Source organism: Leopardus geoffroyi, chromosome B1, assembly GCF_018350155.1.
Source record: "Leopardus geoffroyi isolate Oge1 chromosome B1, O.geoffroyi_Oge1_pat1.0, whole genome shotgun sequence".
Classification (NCBI taxonomy): Eukaryota; Metazoa; Chordata; class Mammalia; order Carnivora; family Felidae; genus Leopardus; species Leopardus geoffroyi.
The window spans coordinates 147,023,027-147,048,070 of record NC_059327.1 but is presented as its reverse complement, the minus strand read 5'-3'; the positions used below and the strand labels follow the sequence as shown (position 1 = coordinate 147,048,070).

The 25,044-nt window shown below is 39.0% G+C and overlaps 1 protein-coding gene across 2 annotated transcripts in view; it reads right to left on the bottom strand.

Moving 5' to 3' along the window:
* The window catches only part of ADAMTS3 (ADAM metallopeptidase with thrombospondin type 1 motif 3), a 263,903-nt gene that overhangs the window by 9,031 nt on the left and 229,828 nt on the right, over window positions 1–25,044 (bottom strand). For both annotated transcript variants that reach the window (XM_045473790.1, XM_045473791.1), the window contains exons 14-20: window positions 23,389–23,522; window positions 21,213–21,336; window positions 16,814–16,894; window positions 14,701–14,864; window positions 8,685–8,850; window positions 6,011–6,143; window positions 1,753–1,960 (exon numbers count right to left, since the gene is read on the bottom strand). In XM_045473790.1, the coding sequence (XP_045329746.1) occupies window positions 1,753–1,960; window positions 6,011–6,143; window positions 8,685–8,850; window positions 14,701–14,864; window positions 16,814–16,894; window positions 21,213–21,336; window positions 23,389–23,522 (1,010 nt within the window). The remainder of the gene's footprint in view (window positions 1–1,752; window positions 1,961–6,010; window positions 6,144–8,684; window positions 8,851–14,700; window positions 14,865–16,813; window positions 16,895–21,212; window positions 21,337–23,388; window positions 23,523–25,044) is intronic.

Sequence of the window (25,044 nt, the reverse complement as noted above, 5' to 3'; positions counted from 1 at the left end):
AAGAGGATGAGGAGAAGGAGAAGAAGAAGGAGAAGAAGGAGGAGGGGAAAGAAAGAAGAGGCGGAAGGGGAGGAGGGGGATGAGGGGGAGAGGGGAGAAGGAGGGAGAGGAGAAGGAGGAGAAGGAGGAGGAGAGGAAGAAGGGGAAGAAGGAGGGGGAGAAGGAGGAGAAGAGGAAGGAGGGGGAGGAGGGGAAGGAGGGAGAAGACAGAGGAGAAAAAGGGGGAGAAGAAGGGGGAGGAGGGGAGGAGGAGGAGAAGGTGAAGGAGGAGGGAGAGGAGGAGGAGGGGGAGGAGAGAAAGAGAATGAGGAGAAGGAGGAGGAGGTGAAGGAGAAGAAGGAGGAGGGGAAAGAAAAAAGGTGGAAGGGGAGGAGGGGGATGAGGGGAAGGGGGGAGAAGGAGAAGGAGGGGGAGGAGAAGGGAGAGGGGGAGGAGAGAGAGGAGAAGGAGAAGAAGAAGGAAAAGAAGGGGGAGAGGGAGGAGAAGAGGAAGAAGGGGAAGAAGGGGGATGAGGGGGAGGGGGGAGAAGGAGAAGGGGGGAGAAGGAAGAGAAGGAGAAGGAGGAGGAGGGAGAGGAGAAGAAGGAGAAGGAGGAGGAGAGGAAGAAGGGGAAGAAGGAGGGGGAGAAGAAGGAGAAGAGGAAGGAGGGGGAGGAGGGGAAGAGGGGAGAAGGAGGAAGGAGGGGAGGAGGAGGAGAAGGAGGGAGAGGAGGAGGAGGGGGAGAGGAGGAGAAGGACAAGAAGGAGAAGGAGGAGGCGGGGAAGAAGGAAGAGGAGGAAGGGGAGGAGGGGGAGGAGGGGGAGGAGGGGAAGGGGGAGAAGGAGGAAAAGAAGGGGGAGAAGGGGAGAGGAGGAAGAGAAGAAGAAGAAGAAGAAGAAGAAGAAGAAGAAGAGAAAGAAGAAGGAGGAGGAAGAGGAGGAGGGGGTGGGGGAGGAGAGGTAGGGGAAGGAGAAGGGGGAGGGGGTTGGGTAGGAGGAGGGGGATAGGGAGGAGAATAAGAAGAGGAAGAAGAAAGAAAATGAAGGAAGAAGAAAGGAAGAAGAAGGAAGAAGGGAGGAGGGAGGAGGAGGAGAAGGAAGAGGAGGAGGAGGTGGTCAGGGGAGTGTGGGGAGAGGAGGAGGAGGTGGTCAGGGGAGTGTGGGGGGGGAGAGTCAGCCTGGTGCCATGTGGGGCAGGGCCCTGCATTCACTCTCAGGGGTCTGGAATTTATTCCTAGGAATGGTGAAGTCAACAAAGATATTAAACAGAAGACCAGTCGCCCATAGACTCTTCTATGTCACAAAACATCCAACCACGGTTTGCCCCTACCAACTCATCTTCAATGCAAGCATTTGTTTTAAAACAATTTTTCCTGGGGGCGCCTGGGTGGCCCAGGCGGTTAGGCAACTGACTTCGGCTCAGGTCATGATCTCAGGGTTCGTGGGTCCCAGCCACACATCGGTCTCTGTGCTGACAGCGCGGAGCCTGCTTCAGGTTCTGTGTCTCCCTCTCTCTGCCCCTCCCCCACTTGTGCTCTGTGTCTCTCTCTCTCTCTCAAAGGTAAATAAAATGTAAGAAAAAAAATTAAAAAAAAAATAGTTTTTCCTAGCACCTCTAGGTGCTCGATGATGACAAAACAGGTGGCAGTTTCTCACCTCGCATGATGCCTATGTGATACGTGAGCCAAGCGAAAATCCGCTGCACGTGCTTACACACACACACACACACACACACACGCACACACACACACGCCCACGGGCTTCCCACGCCCACCTCATTCCAGGGCCCCGTCTTCCACTGGGAGGGGCAGGGCGCTCTGTTGCAGGGCCGGCGGTTCTCGGGCCTGTCGCCCGCGCAGTACTTGCTGTGCACAGAGCGGTTGGTGCCGTCGCGCAGCGGCTGCAGGCAGCGCACGGTGCGGAGCTGGTAGCCGGTACTTCCGCAGGTTTTGGTGCAATGCTCCCACTCTTCCGCGACCCAGCTGCGGCGTGGGGGTTAGGATTGGACATGGTCACTGCGTGTCATGCACCTTCCTGCCCCGCAGCCTAGCCTTTTCTGCTCTCTGAGCCACGCGCCACCCAGGGGGCGCGCTGCAGTTCTGGAAGCAGTTTCAGAAGGATGGATGCAGCAAGCAATTCCCAAGTCTTAGAATCTTCTAGCAGCAATAGGCCCGACACTTCTGTTTTTAACGCCTTAGTATTTTTCTGCTGCCCACTGACTTGGAAACCTGTTTTTCTAAAGGGTGATTGACAGAGGGTTTCTGAAACTCATCTTAAGGTTGCCTGGTTAGGTTCGGGCATTATAGCAATTTTTCAAAAATACACCAACTCACTGTCAGCCGGGTGGCCTAATGGTGGTACACATCTGAAAGGAAATTTAAAAAGGGAATCCATCCGACACTTACTGAGACAAACTGTTTTGGCTGCTGCTGCTTTTTCAAGAAATCCTGAGTTCACTCACGTTTTAGTATTCTTACTGAGATGACTATTTCATTTGTACAATTGTTGCTGAGAAGGCTCCCTGTCATATCTATCCTGTTTGGAAAATTCAGCTCTCCATATTGGCCCTGATTGGGCTTGACAAAAAGGCAAAGGTAGTGTGCGTCCTGGGCTTGAATACACCCGATGGAAAGTTTTCTAAAAAGGTATTTTCAGAAAGAGTCGCCATGGGACGTGGCCAAATTCTGGTGTTGATGTCAAGGCCCCCAACACTCTCCACATCAGCTGTGGACACAATATTATGGATCCAGGTTCCAAAGGGCTGTCACCACAGATTCCATTTGGTTAATCATGTCTGTCAAAATGTAGTTGAGGCAGACTATTATTTATCCTTTCCAAAGCTACCTTCCCTCTGTATTTTTTTTTTCTTTCCATATATATGGCGTACCAAAATATAACCATGCTAAAACCTTGGCAGTGTTTGGTATTCACAGTTTAAGATCGCTTTAGCCCACCAAACTGGCATAAAACATAGTGCACCAACTAAGAAATTGTTCTCAATTTTAAAGGCCTCAATACTCTCACTGGAAGACAGATTATTATACGAGAAGTATACATTTTGTTGTCATAGATACTCCTGGTTACCTTTTTCCCCTCCTGAAAATCCTAGAATGACAACAAAGGAGAAAAATAGCATAAATCCACAAAGGTAAACAAAAAATGGAATAGAAGGCACTAGAAGAAAATTTGGAACCCAGAAAGCAGTGGGACATATGGCTGCTAACTCAGTAGACCTAAGGATGAAGTTTAACTCAGCAGTAGAGGCTGGTTAAGCAAATTGACTTGCTGGTGGAAGTTCAGAAATGTACTGGATTATGCCCTTAGGTCAAAGTGTGGGCTGTGAAACTGTGGGTGAAGGCAGGGCTGAAAACAGGGGGCTGATGAAATGTCTGCTTAGAAAAGACATCCTGCTCCTTGCCCTCTAAGCCAGCAGGAGGTTTGAGGCTTATCCTATGTTGACAATGAACGAGACTTGTAGCTTGTGGACAACAGATATAGGCAAGAGACAACAGAGAAAGAGACCAGAGTGAAGACAGGGGGTGATGTAAGAATCCACATATGGAATGGTGAGACAACCCTAGCTCCCTACATATATACAACTTCCTATATAAATAGGGTTATAACCCCTAGGCAGGAAATTGATTCTGCTCTTTGGAATCTGATCATTTCATTAAAAGCCCTAATACACAATTAATTGAGGATCTTCACCGAAATAGCCCAGCCAGCTCACCCTACAGGGAAGCCCACCAGCAAACACGTCTTGACCATAAAGCAAGCTTCCAAGCAGCCCTTTTAACACTTCATTCTTACACATGTGTGAACAGCCAATAATCACCAGACACAGCCTCTAACACAAATGATGGAGGAGAGAAAAGAAACAGAAGGAAAGAACTCAAAAGAAATAATGCATGAAAAAGAAAATCATCTTTAATACCATAAAAGAGGTAAAGAAATACATTACATCTGTGAAATAAGCATCAAGTGCCTTTAAAAAGGAACACTTGAGGAAGAAAACAGAGTGCTTGAATATTAAAGTGCTCTTGGATATTAATGACATGATAGCAAAAATGAAAAATTCAGCAAGTAGAATAAATAATAGGTGAGAAAAGAAAAGAAAATTTGATCTGTTTAGGAATCCTAACTACAGATATCTTAGAAAGAAAGAACATTGAAAAAAATAGGGGACATTTTTTAAAGAAAAAATACAGGAAAATCTCCTAGAGATGAAAGATAATTGGTTTTGTGTTTTAAAAAGTCATGGAGTGCACAGCACGATGGAAGAAAAATGTTTAGCAACAAGGCAGTCCCATCACAGTGAAATTTCAAGATGCTGGGAACAAAAAAAGATCTTACAAACTTCCAATGACAGACAAAACTAGAAAGCATTGGGAACCAGAATAGCAAATGACTTTTCAACAGCAACATGGGATTCTAGAAAACAATGAAACAGTGGTTTCAAAATTCTGAAGGAAAATACATTACAGTTTGGAATTTTGTGTGCGTGTGTGTGTGTGTGTCCAAATGATCAAGAGTGAGGGTAGAAGAAAGACTTCCTATATACCCTTATACTTCAAATTCTTACCTACTTTTCTTAGGTGTAGGAGAACTTCTTATATAAAAATTTTTACTTTGTATATACTTTTTTCATGAAGCTACTGGAAGATATGACCAACCAGAAAAAAATGAATACATGAAAAGATAAAAAGACAAGAAATACAGGAAACAGAAGAGCTGATGCAAAAGAAAGGGAGTAGGAATACCTAGGAAGAGGTAAAAAGAAACATCAGAACAAGCAGAAGTCCAGGAGGGCAAAACTGGAACTTTCTGAGTGAGATCTCTAAGAAGTTACAAGTGACAGGATACTTGAGTGTTTAGTGTTTATAGGAGATGGATACTCATGGAAGACAGTTTAGGGATGAATTAGTGAAAATTAGTAGAAAACAAAATATAAAAAATCAAGACATTCAATAATTCTAGAACAAAGTTTCAATAGGAAAAAAAGGAGCATGCTAGTAAGTGACTCCACTACTAGGAGAGACAGAAGTCGTTAAAATAATATAAACTCTGAATATTATTATCAGTAAAAGATGGGTTATAACAATATTAGAAATATGGAGGGAGATGGGGCGCCTGGGTGGCGCAGTCGGTTAAGCGTCTGACTTCAGCCAGGTCACGATTTCGCGGTCCGTGAGTTCGAGCCCCGCGTCGGGCTCTGGGCTGATGGCTCAGAGCCTGGAGCCTGTTTCCGATTCTGTGTCTCCCTCTCTCTCTGCCCCTCCCCCGTTCATGCTGTGTCTCTCTCTGTCCCAAAAATAAATAAACGTTGAAAAAAAAAATTAAAAAAAAAAAAAAAAGAAATATGGAGGGAGATAAGTCTGGGCTGTGGGTGTCTATTTGGGGAAGGATTATGAAAGAATGCAAAATCCTTCACGTCCCACGTTGGAAATTCCATATACATAATGTCCAAAACCTGCCCCACCCCAAAAAGTCAAGTGGACACAAAAACATTTTACTTAGAGAGTTGGAAACAAGTAGTTACCAAATACCAAGAGAAGCTAGAAAGTGGTTGTTTTTAAGGAGCAGGACTATGGTAAAGCGCAGGGAGCCACAGCTTTATATAATTCCTATAAAATGATTTGACTATTTAAATCTGCTATGTACATTAGCTTTGACTAAAAATAAAATTAAGGGGTGCCTGGGTAGCTCAGCTGGTTGAGCATCTGACTCTTGATTTTGGCTCAAGTCATGATCCCAGGGTTATGGTATGGAGCCCATGTCAGACTCTGCACTGAGCATGGAGCCTGCTTGAGATATTCTCTCTCTCTCCCTCTCTCTGTCTCTCTCTCTTTCTCTCGCTCTCTCTATCTCTTCCCTCCCCTCTGCTCCTCTCCCTTACTTGTGTGTGCTCTGTCTAAAATAACTAACTAACTAACTAACTAAATAAATAAATAAACAAACAAACAAACAGACTAAAGGTATTTAAATTTCTATCATTTTGTCTTTAGTGTATGATAATTAACATGACTACTTACAGTGGATGTGTGCACTCTTGAATATTGCACATTCTTCTGATAGGTTTTGGCTTTTTGTTGGCCTCACAGAAACTGCGGTGAACCATTTTATTATCACTCTTTCGACGGCATCCGTATTTAGTGTACTGGAAACCTGGGAAAGGAAATACATTTCTCTGGATTTAATCACTTCTTCATTCTGTGATATATCTGATCGATCATTCATTCATTCACTGAATATTTACTGAGTACATACAGCAGGCCAGGCACTGTTGTAGATGCTGAAGATCCAGAAGTAAATTAAATAAACAAATCCTTAACTTTTCAGAGCCTATGTTTAATAAATATTATAAATTATTAAATAGCACCTGTACATGTGCTAATGAACTAGACCCTGAATACACACCATCTACTGTGAGGGGCAGATTTGAGAACCACGGTGATAATACCCAGTGACACAAGCTTTCAGAGAGTTATGTAAGTAATTTACTGTAGAGGGCACCAAAGGAACACAGAGGAGAAGTTCTCAAACTCAGCTGGAGGAGAGGCAGGGAGCTCTTACAAAACCAGCATTTCTTGAACAGAATCTTGAAGTTCAAATAATATTGGGTAAAGGGAATGAAGCAGAACAATACTCCAAGCAAAGGAAATGACACATAAAAAACTGAAGATCTGTTTGAATGCCCAAGTTTCAAGTGTGAAAGGGGTAGGAAATAGGAAAGAATTCAATCTTAAAAGCCTTGAGTGACAGACTAGTGTTTGGACTTTATCTTGATGGTCATAGGGAGTTTTTGAAGGTCTCTCCAATCACCAACCCTGACATCTCTAAGTAAGTAAATAAATAAATATAAATATTTTTAAAAGATCGTTTAAAAAATTTCAAACCTACAAAAATGCTGTAAGGAAAGCACAATGAATATTTGTATCCCTTATATCTCAATAACCTTGTGTTACATGTCACTGTATTTGAAGTGAATACAAACATATTTTTACATCTGTGATATATTAATTATACTATGCAATGTATGTAATATATATGTAAAATTTTGTGGAACCATTTGAGAGTAAGTTGCTGGAATTCTGATCCTTCGCTTCTAAATACTTCAGCATACTGCTCATAACCAGCACATCTCTTATACAATTCTTAAAATCAGAATACTTAACATAGATATAATGCTATTATCTAATATACAGACTATATTCAAAATTTTCCAGTTGTCCGTATAATGATCTTTACAGCAATGTTTTTTCCAATTAAGGGTTATGCACTGCATTTAGTTGTCATGGAATTAAGCAGGAATAGTTTCTGAGCATCTTTTTATCTTGAATGTTTTTGAGACGTATAGGCTATTTGTTTTGTAAAATGTCCCACAATTTGGGTTTTATAGTTGCCTCCTAATGATTAGATTCAGGTTATTTACTTTTGGCAAGAATACTACATAAACTATGCTATGCCTTCAGAAGAACACATTAGGATGGTTAAAGGAGTTAAATCAGGGAAATAATAAACTTCCACTCATTCATTCATTCATTCATTCATTCAATTACCCTGGAAATAAAGGAAGAGCAGAAGATCAAATTAGACTAGTTAAAAGACTTTTGCAATAATCTTCCCTTTCAAAATCATGCAGGAAACCTGGTGAGGAATAAATAGATGTGGTAGATATTAAAAAGGTGCTTCTGACAAATCTTGTAACCAAGTAGATGTTGAGGGTGAGGCAGAAGGGAAGATTCAAATTAAATGAGCATCTTATAATGGATTAAGTATCATTTTAAATAATTACTTGAAAACATTTTATGCCTGTCTACCTCAAAAAAAAAAAAAAAACCTCTTTAGACACACATCCTTGAATTAAAATGATAAAATAAATGGTTGATGTATGCATTCCCTACTCTGAATAATATTTTTTGTTCTCAATTACTCAACATCATTGTTGTGAAAGCCCCTTGCCTTCTGCCTGTCAGGGAAAATTTCTTCTAGGCCAGCTCAGTTCTGGAGCATTTATTGTTTAGAACTAGAGTAAGGGATGAAGTGAGAAACTGAAAAACTCTGAGAACAGCTGAACAGATTAACTTGGGAAAGGGCAGAGAGGCGGCACAATGTAGTGAGAGCACGTAGCCAGAAGCCAGACCACCTGGGTTTGTATCTTCTGATCTGGGCACATTACTTATTTTCCCCGGGGGCTTCACTTTCCCCGATCAGTACAATGAATCATAGTGCTGACCTCACAGAATCATTCTGAGTATCCATGCACTAATACATTGAACATTTAAAACAGCACCTGCTACCTGGTACAACTAATAGCTCCTTTATTATTAACACTGATAGAAAAGAAATGCACAGATATAGAAAGTAAAATGGAGAAGAAGAAAGGCTGGAACCACAGGACACAGCATTTGGGAGAGCTGGGGAAGAGTAAAGTCATTAGAGGCCCCATTTCATGAATATGAGACAAAAAGAACCAGAAGGAAAAGAGCAAGAAGATTTTAAGAAGGTTTCCAGTTGTCATGAATGGACTCCTATCCTTTGTAGATTCAGAGATTTCAGTAAAAATGTTTTGTATTTATGTTTTGTTGGTATGTTTGCTATTTCTCAGATCACAGCCTCAATGAGAGGCAATCTTTAAGGCAGAAAGCACAATAATTGGTGTTCTATGAATGACATTTGAATGTGATAAATGTGTTCAATTGTTACCTCCGCCACAGGGTTTGGAACACTGAGACCAGCTCTTCAAAGCCCACTCAAAAGTATCTAATTCTTCCTGGATGACATTGTTGCTGCTGATTGTAGGTGCAGAATCTTCATGAATGACGTATTTATATGTCAGGCTGGAGTGGGTGTCGTTCTCCTGAGGTATGATCTAATATACACATGAAACAGATAGGTAAGTCACCTGAAGAGGTTTTACATTTTGAATAAAAGTTACAAATATTTTAGAATAGTGCTCTTATTAAAACTGGAAGACTTTCAAGCAGTTTCTAAAAATATAATGTTTCTATCACCTAAAGTGCAAGTATGCCTTGTTTAAGAAAAAAAATGCAAATATAAAAGACTTGGACCATAAAAAGTATAAAAAATATACTTAGGTATAAGATTTACATAATAAAAACATAACTTCACAATATGATTCACCATAGATTTCTTTAATATATACATTCAGTTATAGATCTCCTTTTGCATTTGAAAATTATTCTTTAAAGTAACTCTTTTGTCATGATGGTAAATATAATGTTCCCTCCAGAAAATGTACCCATTATAGAAAAATCTAAAGAAAATAAAAATTATCCATGATTCTACCAAACCAGAGAAAACCAAAGTAACTTCTGTTATTTTGCAATATGCCCTCAAGATATTTGCATATTGCGTGTGTGTGTGTGTGTGTGTGTGTGTGTGTGTGTGTGTGAGTGTGTGTGTACCCATGCATGCTTTTCTGGCTTTGCTTATTTCACTTAATGCATCAAGATAGTAAATATTCTTTGAAAGCATACCTTTAAATGTCAGCAAAGTGTTTAATTCTAAAGGTAGTGTGCATTATTTAACCATTCACTTGTTAATATATACTTGTATTGATTAGAATTTGTCCCCATCTTTGTGGTGATTTCTGATTTTCCTAGTGAGCTGAAGGGTATAAGCATTTTGTTGTTGTTGTTGTTGTTGTTGTTGTTGTTGTTGTTCTTATAATAGACTGGGGAATGGCCCTTCAAAATAGTTAGAACAATTATTACTTTCTTTTTTTTTTTTTTTTTTTTTTAATTTTTTTTCAACGTTTATTTATTTTTGGGACAGAGAGAGACAGAGCATGAACGGGGGAGGGGCAGAGAGAGAGGGAGACACAGAATCGGAAACAGGCTCCAGGCTCTGAGCCATCAGCCCAGAGCCCGACGCGGGGCTCGAACGCACGGACCGCGAGATCGTGACCTGGCTGAAGTCGGACGCTTAACCGACTGCGCCACCCAGGCGCCCCAATTATTACTTTCATGATGAGAGTATATGAATGTACCCATTCAGCACTACATAGTATATAATTGTCATCTTTGTTCATTGATTGGCAAAAGATTGTTATTTTAATTGTTATTTATTTGATAAATACTAATGTTTAATTTTCTTGGTTTATTAGTCACTTGTGTTTTGTCTGCTATACGCTACATGTTCATGTCTTCTTTTTTATTGGTATACATATCTTTTTCTAAATAATTCACGCAACAAGGACATTAATCCTTTTGTAATAAGCATTGCAAATATATTCTGTTTTTTCAGTTTGTTCTTTAATTTTGTTTGGGGCAATGCAACTCTTTTTAAAAAAATAAGTTTTTATTGACTCGCACATACTAGCTTTTATACGATTACATCAGTTATACAAAGAGAAAAACATGCAATTCACTAGTATTTTAAACTAAACTTTCAGAAATAGCTTTTGCTTGAGAAATTGGGTAATACTAAATCCAACTAGAATGAAGGATTTGGTTATCTGGCTTCTGTTTTATTTTTCTCCCTTAGTCTTTATTTTTAAAACAACATTACAAACCAAGCATTGACCCTTACACTGTAGCCAGATGCCTACTGCCTTCAGCCCCAGACAGCTCGCTGCCATGCTCCAGGGCTCCCAACCTGGGGTCCAGCCCTTTAGAGAGGAAAAGAAAGGCTGAGGTGATAGAGACTGCCATACCCCACTGTCCTAACTACCGATCTCATATCTGATATGAGATCTGTAGCTCACATCTTACATCTCTAGCTCACATTGTTCCCTGCTGTCACCCAGATATCAGTGGACAAAGCCTTGAGGTAGGCTATCCTGGCAGTTAACAGCAGTTAACCATGAGGCCTGTCCCACTGGAAAATAATGCAGTGTAATTATATGAATGGAATAGAGCTTCTGATCTCCAATCATTCGAATTTAATAAAATATTGATTAATTATATTTTTGCTATGAAATTATATAACGTATGGAGCAGAAAGACAGAAATAAACCCCCATAAATTTGAACAATTAATTTTTGACACAGATGAAAAGAAAACTTAATGGAAAAAAGAGGATTTTTTTCAACAAATGGTACTGGAACAAGTCATTGTGGTGGCTTTAAAAATGTGTCCACAAATCCTTTGATCCTTTTTCTCTCAATGAGTGAAGTTTAATTCTTCTCCCTTTCAGTGTGGGCTGGATTCAGCGACTTGCTTCCAGCAAACAGACAACAGGAGAAGTGATGGGATGTCACTTCCAAGATTAGGTTAAAAAAGACTCTTCTGTCTTGGCTGTACTCTGTCACTTGGATCACTCATTCTAGTAGAAGCCAGCTGTCATGTGCTAAGGACACTTAAGGAGGCTATGAAGAGGCTCACGTAGTGAAGAACTCAGGCCCACCAGCCACCACATGGAAACACTTAGAGGAAATCTTCTGAGGCCTTCCAATAGCCCTGTGACAGAGCTAGGAAGCAGATGTCCCCAGTGGAGCCTTGGGGTGACTAGCCACAGCTAACAGCAACCTCATGAGATACCCTGAGCCACAACTAGCCATTTCAGCAGCCATTTTCAGCCAAATGCATGGCCCACAGAAACTACGAGAGAATCAGTGTTGCTTTGTGCTTAGCTACTAAGTTTGGGGTAATTTGTTATGCAGCAATAGGTAGTGTAGACTGCCATATGCAAAAATAAGAACCTAACACATCACACAAAGTTTATATAAGAATCAACTCAAAATATAAAATATAAAACTATAAAACTTCTACCAAAAAAAGAAGAAAATACTTTAACATTGGATTAGGCAGGAAAAAAATGTATATAGAATACCCAAATCTTGATCTATAAAAGAAAAAATGGATAAATTAGACTTCAGGAAAGTTAAAATATTTTGCTCTCAAAGACACTATTAGGAGAACAAAAAGAAACTATACATTATGAGAAAATATTTGATAAATCATATATTTTATAAAGGACATATCAAGTATATGTAACAAACTTTTAAAACTCAACAAATAAAAAAAAAACAAAACCTACTTCAACAATGGGCAAAGGATTTGGACAGACACTTCACCAAAGAGAAATAATTTTCAAAGAGTATAAAAACACCTTGGAATTGAGTAGAATGCTTTGGCTTTAAGTTAGTATAATATTTTCTATAGAGAATTCAATAAATATTTGCATACAGAATCCAACAATATTTTTCAAATCAAGTAGATGTCTTCTGTTTTCATTCATGAGAGAGTAATAAGAGTTGTCTTGCTGATATTAAAAGCAATAAAATGGGGCAGGATATAGTAAGGAACTTTTTGGGGGGCACTGTATAACACAGCAAAGGATAGTGATTCTAACAAGAAGAGAAACATGCCAGGTCCCAGCTTCCTGACGGGGCCAGGTTCTGGACCCTGGCGCAGGGAACAGGAGGCTAAGCCAAAATAGCAATCTCACTGAGATGAGGAGATGGAGGGTGGTGTTTGGAAATTGCAGGCAGGACACTAAAGAAGAGGCTACACAGAGGGGTGGCTCAGAAGCTGCATTAATCCTAGACTGAAGGCTGGTCTGTGCGTGCCCCAGCCAAGACACCATGCCGACTACTACTGAGAGGCTGCTGTGGGGCTGGGACTAAGAGAGGCAGGGACATAGGACATAGGGACATAGGAGTTCTTTTATACATGAAGAGACCTCACTAACACTTCAGGTAATCAGTTAAGGTATCAAACAGGCCATGCCATTAAAATAAGGACAAAATTGGAACAGATCAGCCCTAACAAAGCATAAACCAGGCTCCAAAAATCAGGAGAAAATGACAGCCCGAACAAAACCCAACAGCTTGTAAAGAAGGTAACATAGGGTCTCCTGGGTGGCTCAGTCAGTTAGGCATCCAACTCTTGATCTCGGCTCAGGTCGTGATCTCACAGGTCGTGAGTTAGAGCCCTGCATCGGACTCTGGGCTGACAGCATGGAGCTCGCTTGGAATTCTCTCTCCATCTCTATCTTCCCCTACCCCACTTGTGCTCTCTCTCCCTTTCTCCCTCTCTCTGTCTCTCTCTAAATGAATAAATAAACTTAAAAAAGAAAGGAGGCAACATAAACCAAACACCCTACAACTTACCATCTATAATGTCCTGTGTACACTTAAAAATTTCTCAGAAGTAGGAAAATGTGACACATACTCAAGAGAAAAAAGCAGCCCATAGAAGCAGACAACATGAAGACATGGGACTCAAAGAAAACATTAGACATAATGGGTGAAATATATGGAAATCTCAGCATAGGAATGGAAATGATTTTTTTGGGAAAAAAAAAAAAGGACCAAGTGGAAATTCTAGAAAAGAACACCAACTGACATGAAAAATTTACTGATGGGCTCAACAACAGATTGAAGACCATATAAGACACAGTGAACTTGAACACAGCTCAATAGCAATTATAAAATCTGAAGAACAGAGAAAAAAAAAATGAGTACAGAAGGATGAACAAGGTCCAGGAACTTATGGAACAATCGTGTAAATGAGGCCTAGGAGAAGAGGAGTGAGAGATGGGGGAAAAACACACTTGTGGAATCAACCCAAATTTGGTGAAAACAAACAAACAAACAGACAAAAAAAAACCCCAGAAACCATCAAACTGAGATCACCAAGATGCCTGGTGAAACCCAAGCCAGATACAGACAAAGAACATCACAAACTAAGCATATCACAGTCAAACAGCTAAGCCAACAAAATGAAACAAAACAAAAGATAAGGAGAAAATCTTTAAAAGGCAGCCAGAGAAAATGGATACTTCACATACAGAGCAGCAATATGAATGAGGCTGACTTCTCATCATAGATGATGGATTGTAGAAGACAAGTGTCACATAAATGAGCCAAAGATGGCTCCTGCGTGTTGGCCCCTACTTTTGTTTCTTCGGAACAGGCTCAGACCTTTTAGCTCAGAAGCCTGCTAGCACCAAACTCAAATTTTAACACACACACAGTTCTTTTAAATATAGCCCAAACAAGCACATTTGTATCCATTTTAGGCCCTGTTACTTAGCATACCCCTATGAAACCGCACTCAACATTTGCTAACTATAAATAAGACTTTGGCTACAAGGACCCCAAGCTGCTGCTGCTCTGTGGAGGACTCAGTACAGAGACTCCCCATTATGCTGCTGAGTGACATCGCCTAACCAGAAACACCCCCTCTCCAATCCCTTCTCTTCCAGGAGTTACTTTGTGCATCTCTGCTGGATGGTGGCCCTGCACTCAAACCTGCTCAATGGTCAATAAAGCTTGAGCATGCTGCTTCCACCCTGTGGTCACGCCTACTTTCTTAGTGAGCCCTCCAATTCCTCGAACTCCCTCTAACAGGGTAAAAATATCCCTTCTCTCTCTCTGCCCCTCCCCCGCTCATTCTTTCCTTCTCTCTCTCTCTCTCTCTCTGTCTTAAAAAGAAAAATAAATAAAAAATTTAAAAAAAAGAAATGGTAAATATGTGGGTAAATATAAAAATCTCTCTTCTCTTTTGTCTTTGCCACATAACTGATTACTAAAAATCAGCAATCATACTACATTATTGGGTTAAAATGTACATATAATAAAATATATGACCAAGTTGCACAGAGTAGGGACAGGCAGATAAATGGAATAATATAAAAACAAGCAACTAAATATACAATGTTCAGGGTAAAAGTGTTTTCAGACCAAGTAATTATAAAACTAAAATGGACATAAATTAAACCCACTACATCATGAGTCTGTAATACCACATACCAAAACAATAACAGGATCATGTAAAGGTCCGTCTGTGTGAAGAGTTTCAATGTCATCTTCAATGTTATAATCCCATTCCACACCAAGATCAATGAAGGTCCGTGACTTGGCTTCCTCCCCTTTGCCATTCAGAATGTAGTGGCCTGTAGCCTGGTTCTTAATAGCTAAAGGAAGAAAAATGAGTAACCAGCATACATTTTATTTTATCATATTATAGTTTTGGTGATCCATAGCAAATCTATCCCCTTTTAAGCATCAAAGCAATCAAAATGAGTGTTAGTTCTGGTATGATTCCCATTCCAGTCATTAGGCATTCAAAATCCTCAAAAAGCACTCCCTCGCTAATCAAAAACAATGGCAAAACGGTTAAATGGGAGATAGAAATGGGCAAATATTCCTAGTTGAAAACACTGTCAAAAAGGTTAATGGTTTCTAACTCACTCTTCCTATATATTTCCTTAGAAAGCTGGGAATATTTTGAGAATTATGGATATTTCTATAATAATTAACATAAATCATTTATGTTAGGACAGCATATAATAGAACACCTTCTTTACTGTGTATCTCTTTCAAGTTTGTAAAAATATTTATAGATATCCAACATAGTTGAACTAATTTTTAGGTAAATAAACAATTAGTTCTTATGTTTGTGAAATGCCAAGGCCACATCTCTACTTGTATGGCTAGAAAAAGCTGTTTATTGATGATAGAATTCTTAATGCATTACAGGTATACTATATATTATTTAAAAATGCTTTCTCTAATGGATAAAAAATAGCAAATAGGATTCTAAAGTTTGGAGGTATTTATCAGCACATAAAATAAAAGTTCATGTTACTACCATCTATTGAAAATGTGTAGAAAACATGAGCAATCTTAGTTAAATACATTTATTCCACTTGAGCTTTCTAAAACAAGTCTGATGTTTCCAAGGAGAACAATCTGAATTCTAGGAGAAAAAATAAACAATTTGAATTATTGGAGAAAGAACTATGGTTGACTGCTAGACTATTAAGGAATCTAGCAGTGAATATAATTTAACGTTTATTTATTTTTGAGACAGAGAGAGACAGAGTATGAACAGGGGAGGGGCAGAGAGAGAGGGAGACACAGAATCTGAAACAGGCTCCAGGCTCTGAGCTGTCAGCACAAGGACCGACGCGGGGCTTGAACTCACGGACCGCGAGATCATGACCTGAGCTGAAGTCGGACGCCTAACCGACCAAGCCACCCAGGCACCCCAAATATAATTTAAATACTAAAAAAAATTTTATGACACACCATAAAACAATTCATTTTTTTTAAGCTACCCATTTGAAAAAAGAAAAAGCAATTTGAGAGGCAAATTTTCATGGGATTGACAGATGCGACCTGAGTTCAGAGAGCTTCCTAGTGCTTTAATAGATCAGGGAACAAGTGGAAGTTAGGTTTACATTGGTACATAGACCTTTGAAGATAATGCCATTCTTACACGATCCTCTCATAAAGGAGGAAAAGAATCTTCTTGTGGAAATTATAAACAGCCATGCAAATGGATCTCCATGTGCCAGTCAGAAACTGGACACATAACTGGTATTAGGAAAATTTGCACTAGACTAGTAAAATTCACATGTGGTTGCTTTTCAGTAAAATAACTTAAAATGCAATAAAAGTAAGGAGAGGCATATAGTATGGCATCAACTAAAATATCAGAACAAATTTGTCAACCTATATATGGCAAATTTTTCTGATATTCTTCCTTAATTTAATGCATTTTATTAACATACTTATTTTTCTCCTCCCCTTATACAGAGAAAAAGTGCATAAAAACCTTGTTAAATAACTTTTTTTCCCCACATAAATAATGGACCAACCCAGGTCTCACCAAAAATTAGAGCTCTGTTTTTGCATATTTCTTATTTTTAAGGAAAGAATAGTGGGGAGAAATGACCAACAAAAACCATATAGTAATGCATTTATATGTAATTCTAACTCTTGCTTATCTATGTATACATACACATATATGTATATATACACACGCATCTGCACACATATATATCTCTGTATATATATGACTTCTTTGACATTTCTCTAAGGTCATGCTAAAGCAAAGCCAGCAGACAGGAACACTTACCAAGAATATGAGGAGAAGCCTCGTCTTCTTGGATTAACACATGTCTAGCACCAGGGGGTATATCAAACATCTTAAGGTACCCTTTGCATGTGTAGTAAATATCGAAGAAAGCAAAGAAGAAAACAAAAGCAACAACCATGGTTAGCCGAGCATGAAATTCTCACTGCTCCTGCACGCAGAAGAGGGCATCCATAAACTGACAGAAGCAGTTTCAGAAATTAACTTCAAAGCATTGGTAGTTTTTGTGACAACGGGCATGAAATTAGAGAAAACCTTTTTTTTTTTTTTTTTTTTTTTTTGTAATGGTGGGGAGAAATTAATCTTGTTCCCAATCTATTAGTGATTTATCTGGTATTGGACTATGAATTGTGTCAACAACAATTCAGGTAAATACTACACTTTCCTGTGTACTTCTATGTGATTTTAGAGTTTGTTGTTATTGCAGTTAAGTTTGTTTGTTTGTTTGTTTGTTTGTTTATTTATATCTGAGTATAGTTGACACACAATGTTACATTAGTTTCAGGTGTACAACACAGCGATTTATCAAGTTTATATATTATGCGATTTTAGTTTTAATTTTCTAAACACCCTGTTGAAGAGGGGCCAATTTTTGGTGAACTTGGTGGGTAAACTTCTTGAGATATTTTATCTATGTATTATTTTATTTTTTAAATTTTTTTTATCAAAAAAAATTTTTTAACGTTTATTTTTGAGACAGAGAGAGACAGAACATGAATGCGGGAGGGGCAGAGAGAAAGGGAGACACAGAATCGGAAGCAGGCTCCAGGCTCTGAGCCATCAGCCCAGAGCCCGACGCGGGGCTCGAACTCACGGACCGCGAGATCGTGACCTGAGCTGAAGTCGGACGCTTAACCAACTGAGCCACCCAGGCGCCCCTAGTCTATGTATTATTTTAAAAGCCTAAGGGTGAGTATAGATAGCTAAACTTCTAATTTATGAAGTATCTTCATATTTAAAGCCTACTTTATTCTAAAGAAATTACAGAAGAAAGGGGTATCTGGGTGGCTCAGTCGGGTGAGCATCCACTCTTGGTTTCAGCTCAGGTCATGATCCCAGGATCTTGGGATTGAACCCCACGTCAGACTCTGCACTGACAGCACAGAACATGCTTAGAATTCTCTCTCTCTCCCTCTGCCCCTTTCCCCAACTCATACACTCTCTCTCTCTAAAATAATTATAAAAAGCTACTCACCTAATCAATGAGTAGCTTTCATTTTTCTTGTAATCAGTCATTAATTTTAAAGCCTTAAGTTTTATCATGGGACAGTTTTAAAATACATTTTTTAGATTTGACCAAACCATTTGGTTGGAAAATGTCTGTAAGTTATGTCATACATTGCCTTTACATGGACCTTAAACTCAATTTTCTACTCCAGAAATCATGAAATCAATAGGCTGAATGGATTGCCTTGAGTTATAAAATCATACATCAATCCTATTATTGTCAATGTCATATAAAACAAATCTTAGTATTATCACATGTCCTAAAAATTATCTTAAGATGACTTAGAATTAAGATCTTAACTATAAATCAACAATAGGACAAATAGAAATCAAGGTGTTGCATCTCATTTGCATCAAAAAAATGAATATATGGAGATTATGCAACTAACACCTTATATTATGAAACATCCAATTTATATACTGCAGGATGAGTGACAGAAATTCAGTTATAAATTGTGTATTTATACAATCACATATCATCAGGAAGAAATACGCTTGTCATTTCTATATGGGCAATAAATATCTACCTATGGATAGCTCTCCCCAACTTTTTCACAATATTGGTTACTGTCTTAACTCAATGGCATAGTCATTTTGGGGTTATGGTTTTCAGTACCTGAGCCTGGGTACATTCCAGTCTGTGAACTGTGCCGGGTTTGTCTGAGTATGCAATGGCCAGAAGTAACGTGCTTAAGATGCTAAGGACAGCAAAACAGCTTGATGCCATTTATGGATGCCCATCTTTCTGCAGTTTGCTACAACTTACCCAGCACATTTTTAGCTTCCCTTGTTTCAGCAAGAGAAATATTACGAGCTCCTTTGGGTAAAGTGAAGGCGCCTCTTGTCTTCCCTTAAATAGAATGTTTTTAATTAGTAAAGGTTTCACGTTGACTCAACGTCTTGCTGTTTCACTGACCGTACTAGAAGCTATATAGTAATTTTATGTGTTGAAGTCAAAATGCATTTATAATAGTTAGCTAAGGCCAATAAACAGTTAGTAGTCAATGAAAGTAAGACTACATGTGAATAAGAAATGATAAAGGTGATTTGAAGTTGAATACTTGCAGATTTCATTTTCCAGCAACTTGAATTCTGTATGGCACCTCTTGCTTAAATGTTTCCCTGTTGGAAAACGTTAATTAGTCTACTGAGTGACTATGACAACATTAGTGCAAAGAAATGGATGTTAGTTTATCTTTGAACAGTTTGAATCAGTATGACTGATGAAATCTTTTCTTCACCTCCTCTGACCTTGGTTCAGAAGGCGGTAGGTTTAGCATAATTTTTGAGGTATCTAAAAAAACATATCACTGCCTCCTACTACACATAATACAGAATAGATGATTAATGGCAAAAACTTTTTCTTTACATTAGTTCACTCTGGAAATAAAAGAATATGAATGATTTTACACCAAAAAGAATAATGTAACTGCAATAGAGAAAGCAAAATTACTTCACAATAAGATGAAGAAAATTACATGTTATTCCACCAAAACCACAATAAGTGCTATAGTTTTAATTCTGTTTCCCTTCTTAAAATAATGTAATCAGCCAGATATGGCAATATTTGTTTTTTAACCATTTAACCATTAAATTGTCATACCACACAGGAATATCAAAAACATCAGTAATGATGTTACTGATGTCACTTTAGAATACAGTTCACCTAACTCTGCCCGCCCGAAATATATCAAAGATCATAACTGATATGTGTGCACTTGCCTTATGCTGCATAGTTGAGGTATAATGAGACTACAAAGAACTAAGAGAATTATTCCATTTGGATGAAGACTACCTTTCTAATACTTTCTTTACTTCTAAAAGGGAAAATGACTGCCATGACAATGTGCTCGGAGTAAACCAAATTTCTTATCTTTATTTTTGCTTTGTTTTATTTTGTTTTTATCATTCTGTTAGAGACTCTACCAACTGTAGAGGGATGATGTAAGAGAAGCTTCTCAAGGAAGCACTACATCCAATTTATCTTTAAATGCTGAATTCTCAGAAACATTTTCCCATAAATGCTTACTGAATAACTGAATAATATTTATTAGCAACTAAAAAGTTGGTCAGTAATAAATGTTTGTATCCAGATCTTTTATGAAAATTCCAATGAATAATTATAAAACCACTCATAATTTTGCATATTATTTGTGCTTTTTTTTTCCATCTACTGAAATTTTACTGTATGCCTAAGCCCAGCTCACTGACTCTGTAATAAACATTAAAGTTTATTTATTTTTGAGAGAGAGATTGGGAGGGGCAGAGAGAGAGAGAGAGAGGGAGACACAGAATCTGAAGCAGGCTCCAGGTTTTGAGCTGTCAGCACAGAGCCCGAAACTCAAAAACTGCAAGATCATGACCTAAGCCAAAGTCAGATGCTTAACTGACTGAGCCACCCAGGCACCCTTGTAATATAAAACATTTAGAATTATGTGAAATATGGACTCTAGATTCCTAGATTTATAAATGGGATATTTTTTCACCTTTAAAATAAAAGCAGCAAAACTAATGAATATTTTTAAAGTTGTATTTAGAATTGTGTGCGTGTTTTTTTAACTTCCGATCAACAATTTATGTGAAAAAAAATTCAAAATAAGCATCAATTCTAGGGGTGCCTGGGTGGCTCAGTCAGTTGAGTGTCCGACTCATGATTTCAGCTCAAGTCATGATCCCAGGTTCATGGGGTAGAGCCTTGTATTGGGCCCCACATTGGGCTCCAAGCTGAGAGTGGAGCCTGCTTAAGATTTTCTCTCTCTCCCTCTCTGTCTACCTCTGCCCCTCTCCCCCACTTATGCTCTCTCTCTCAAAAAAAAAAATCAATTCTAACAATTAGGTCTTATAAAAAACATAAAACAAAACAAAACACATATTTTAGCTAACTACTATATTTGATATTGATTTTATTTCTTCGTTATCTAAACTTAGTAGCCAATTTTTCATCATGGATGCTATGGAGTATGAATTTAATCCCAAGTGTTTGTTTTTCTTTTTTTTTTTTTTTTTTTAGTTCCTTGAAACTTAATCTGAATAAAACTAAACCAGCAGCGAATGTTTTGTTATATTTATAGGGAAATGCTACATTCCTTAAAGAAATCTCAAAAAGTACAAATCCTAGAGAAGGATAGTAAATTCATGAGAGACCTCATCTTACCAAGTTTCCTGGGGGTTCTGGTAAAGGTCCCCTTTACGGTTCGACAATGAGAATTATCTCCTCCACAGACACCACACTTATCCTCAACCTTGTTAGAACCGATTTCTTTATCACAGCCCACTTTCTGGAAAGAGAAGATGTTAAGCACAGGTAGTTTTAATGTGCCAACTAAAGGTGAGAATCCTAGACAATGATGAAGCATTTGTTTCACTGGGACTCCACAGTGAGGTGGTCTGCACCAAGCCTTCACTCCAGCTCTCATTTCTAATGCCTCAATCTTTCGAAGAACTACTATGAAGTCAAATGACTTGTACTCTAGGTTAAATTCTACTCTAGGATCAATTCCCCCAGTCTAATGAAATATTTACCCCATTATACATAGTCATGACCATCAAACATTTACGAAGCACAGATATGGTAGCTGATGCTGAACAGACCAAAAGTAAAGATGGCGTTTATTCCCCTTGTTGCTTTCCTATTTGGAAAGATGAATAGCAAAACAGTGAGCTGTGCATTAGCATAAGCTTTACAAGCTGTTTAGGGATGCGAAACAAAACTTTATGAAGTGCTGGAGATTTTTATAGGACCCTATGGAAGGCATTTCAAGAATGCAGAGGGATTAAAATAGAGTCATGGAAGTTGCTCATGGAAAGTGGGTTCAAAGAGCAATATTTAAGCCATATTTAAACCAATGAGGGGTGCCTGGGTGGCTCAGCTGGTTGAGCGTCCGACTTCGGCTCAGCTCATGACCTCATAACTTGTGAGTTCGAGCCCTGCGTCGGGCTCTGTGCTGACAGCTCAGAGCCTGGAGCCTGCTTCGGATTCTGTATCCCTCTCGCTCTGCCCCTCCCTTGCTCATGCTCTGTCTCTCTCTCTCTCTCTCTCTCTCAAGAAATAAAAACAAAAAAAACAAAAACAAAAAACAAAAACAAAAAACAAACAAACAAAAAAAAACAATGGAAGGTTAGTGCTATAGGATAGGGGAAGAAGAGCGAATGATTTGCAAAGCACAGGCCATGAAAGGCCTCGAATATCAGGCAGAGTTTACTTTTTCACATGAATTGAACAGGGAGCCACTGAAGGTTCTGAACCGGAGCGGGATCCTTCAGTGCAGGGTTATGTTATACGATATGCCACTGAGCTCATAAATTTGGAAGGAAAATGGGCAGAGAAAATGATGACCACACGTTTGATGTACCAGATAATGTGAGAAGTGAGAGATGGATAAAACTCAGATTCTACTTTTGGGGGAAATTTTATTTCTTTTTTTTTTTTTTTTTTTTTCAACATTTATTTATTTTTGGGACAGAGAGAGACAGAGCATGAACGGGGGAGGGGCAGAGAGAGAGGGAGACACAGAATCGGAAACAGGCTCCAGGCTCTGAGCCAGCAGCCCAGAGCCCGACGCGGGGCTCGAACTCACGGACCGCGAGATCATGACCTGGCTGAAGTCGGACGCTCAACCGACTGCGCCACCCAGGCGCCCCGGGAAATTTTATTTCAAATGTAAAGCATCTGCATACTTGAGATTCATAAATATATCAGCATAACTGAAGTGAAAAAGAGACAGACAGGAGTAACATGTTAAGAAGGATGATTTCATATCAATTCAACTTGTGCACATGAACAAAAAAGTCAAGTGCATTTTTTTTTTAAGAGTCCAAATAGAGCAAAAACCATTTTTACATCTTCACCACTTTGTTCCGATGTGGAATTCAGTGTTTAAACTTAGAATCAATTGAAAAGGGAGAGAAAGAATTTCCATTATTTTTTAAACAAAAGATAAAATACACTTAGCATTGTATTTTTGAAAAAGGCTCTGTATCATAAAAGTACATGCCTACCAGTGAAATACTCAAAGCAAAAGCATCGTTCATTCCCAAGTTGCTGTATTCCCAACCTAGATACATCAGAATAACTTAGAAAAGGCATCCGGCTGGAAATTAGGAAAAATACGTTTAAATCTTGATGCTGCCAATGGCCAAATTTTGGTTTGAAAAGTGAAATTTCTCCCACATGTAGTTTAGGCCTCCTCAACTAGTCCTAGAGTCTCATTTTAATGTGATTTTACAGATAAGAAAGGGTTAAAACCTTTTGAAAACATGCAGATGAAGGACCATAAAAGTAGAATTTCACGAAAACATATGAAGCTTCCGGGGAAGCAACTGTAACTCACCACACACTCTCCTCGAACACATATGCTGTATGGGTCTTTGTAAGAACAGTGTGTTCCATCGTGAACCAGCTGCTTCATGTACACGACATCTCCAGTCTCTCTGGATTGACAGTAAAGGTGGCATCTTTTCTTGGCTACGTAAGATGGAAGATTAAATCAGCTATTTATATAAAACGACATATTTGAACACTACAGTTACTTTATTTTTAAAATATGAAGTTCCACCATGGTTTCCTGAAAACAAAATATTGTATACATAAATAAAGAGTAGCAGAAAAGGATGCATATTTGGCATACAACGAATCTAAACTGTGAAACTTGTTTAAGTTTATTTTATTCACTTTGAGAGAGGGAGAGGGTGTGCACGTGCATGGGTGGGGGAGGTGCAAAGAGAGAGGGAGAGAGGGAATCCCAGGCGGGCTTTGCACTGTCAGCTCAGAGCCGAATGCAGGGATTGATCTCACGAACTGTGAGATCGTGACCTGAGCTGAAATCAAGAGTCTGATGCTCAACTGGCTGAACCACCCAGGTGCCCCTAAACTGTGAAACTTTTGAGAGTGAACAGTGGTTGAAATAATAGTTACACAGCAACAACTGGGAGTGTCCCAGGCAAACCGGGTTGTACCAACAACCCTGGATTTTACCACAGCTCTTCAACAAACTTTAATTCAGAGGGAGGCAATTTACTTTTAGTGACACTTTGAGAACTAAAAGGGTTTCTCTTCTGTCTGACCCAATGCCCTAGTATGGTCAACATCTCCTATAGGATCTCATTAATTTTAATATAATTTATGTGACTCATTTCATCGAAATAAAAAAGAATGCATCTTCTTAATGCATTGCAACTCTGAATTCCTATGTGGATGCATCTTTCCCATAAAACAGCTTATAAACTGAACTTGGCAGTGTATTATATCACATGGTTATCATGTAACTATTTTTCTTTTATCCATCCAAATATGAAGTACGGCAAGATGTTCGTTCCCATTTGAACATTATTTAACCAAAAATTCATGGTAAGAAGTAAACAATTAAAAGGAAATTAAAAAAAATTTTTTTAAGTTTATATATTTATTTTGAGAGAGAAAGAGAGAGAGAACAGAAGTGGGGAGGGGCAGAGAGAGAGAGGGAGAGAGAGAGTCCCAAGCAGGCTTCACGCTATCGGTGCAGAGCCCAATGAGGGGCTCGATCCCACCACGGTGAGATCATGACCTGAGTCGACATCAAGAGCCAGACATTTAACTGACTGAGCCACCCAGATACCATGAAAGGGAGTTTCTAAGTTCATTTTCTCATAACTAGTATACAGTACAAAAGTAAAAGGTTATAAATTGGCTTTTGCTCTTAAGTAATGATCTATTTCTTGGTGCTCACTCACTTGTAAAAGAACTGTATTCTTTTTCTAGTTATTCAGCAAGGAAAGATCACACTAGTCCAGAGCATTTCCTCGTAGAGGCACTTCAGTCAAAGGAGGAAACTCAACATGTCTCCTAGGGGTTGCTTTCCACTGGTCTCTTCAGTAGCCATGGTGGGAATGCTCTTGGCCAGGAACTAGCTCGCAATTCTCACCTCTCTAAAGAAAGCCTTCCTCTTCAAAACCCAGCAGGGCTTACCCCTATAAACACCAAGTTTTCTAAGTTACCAACCAGGTGCCAG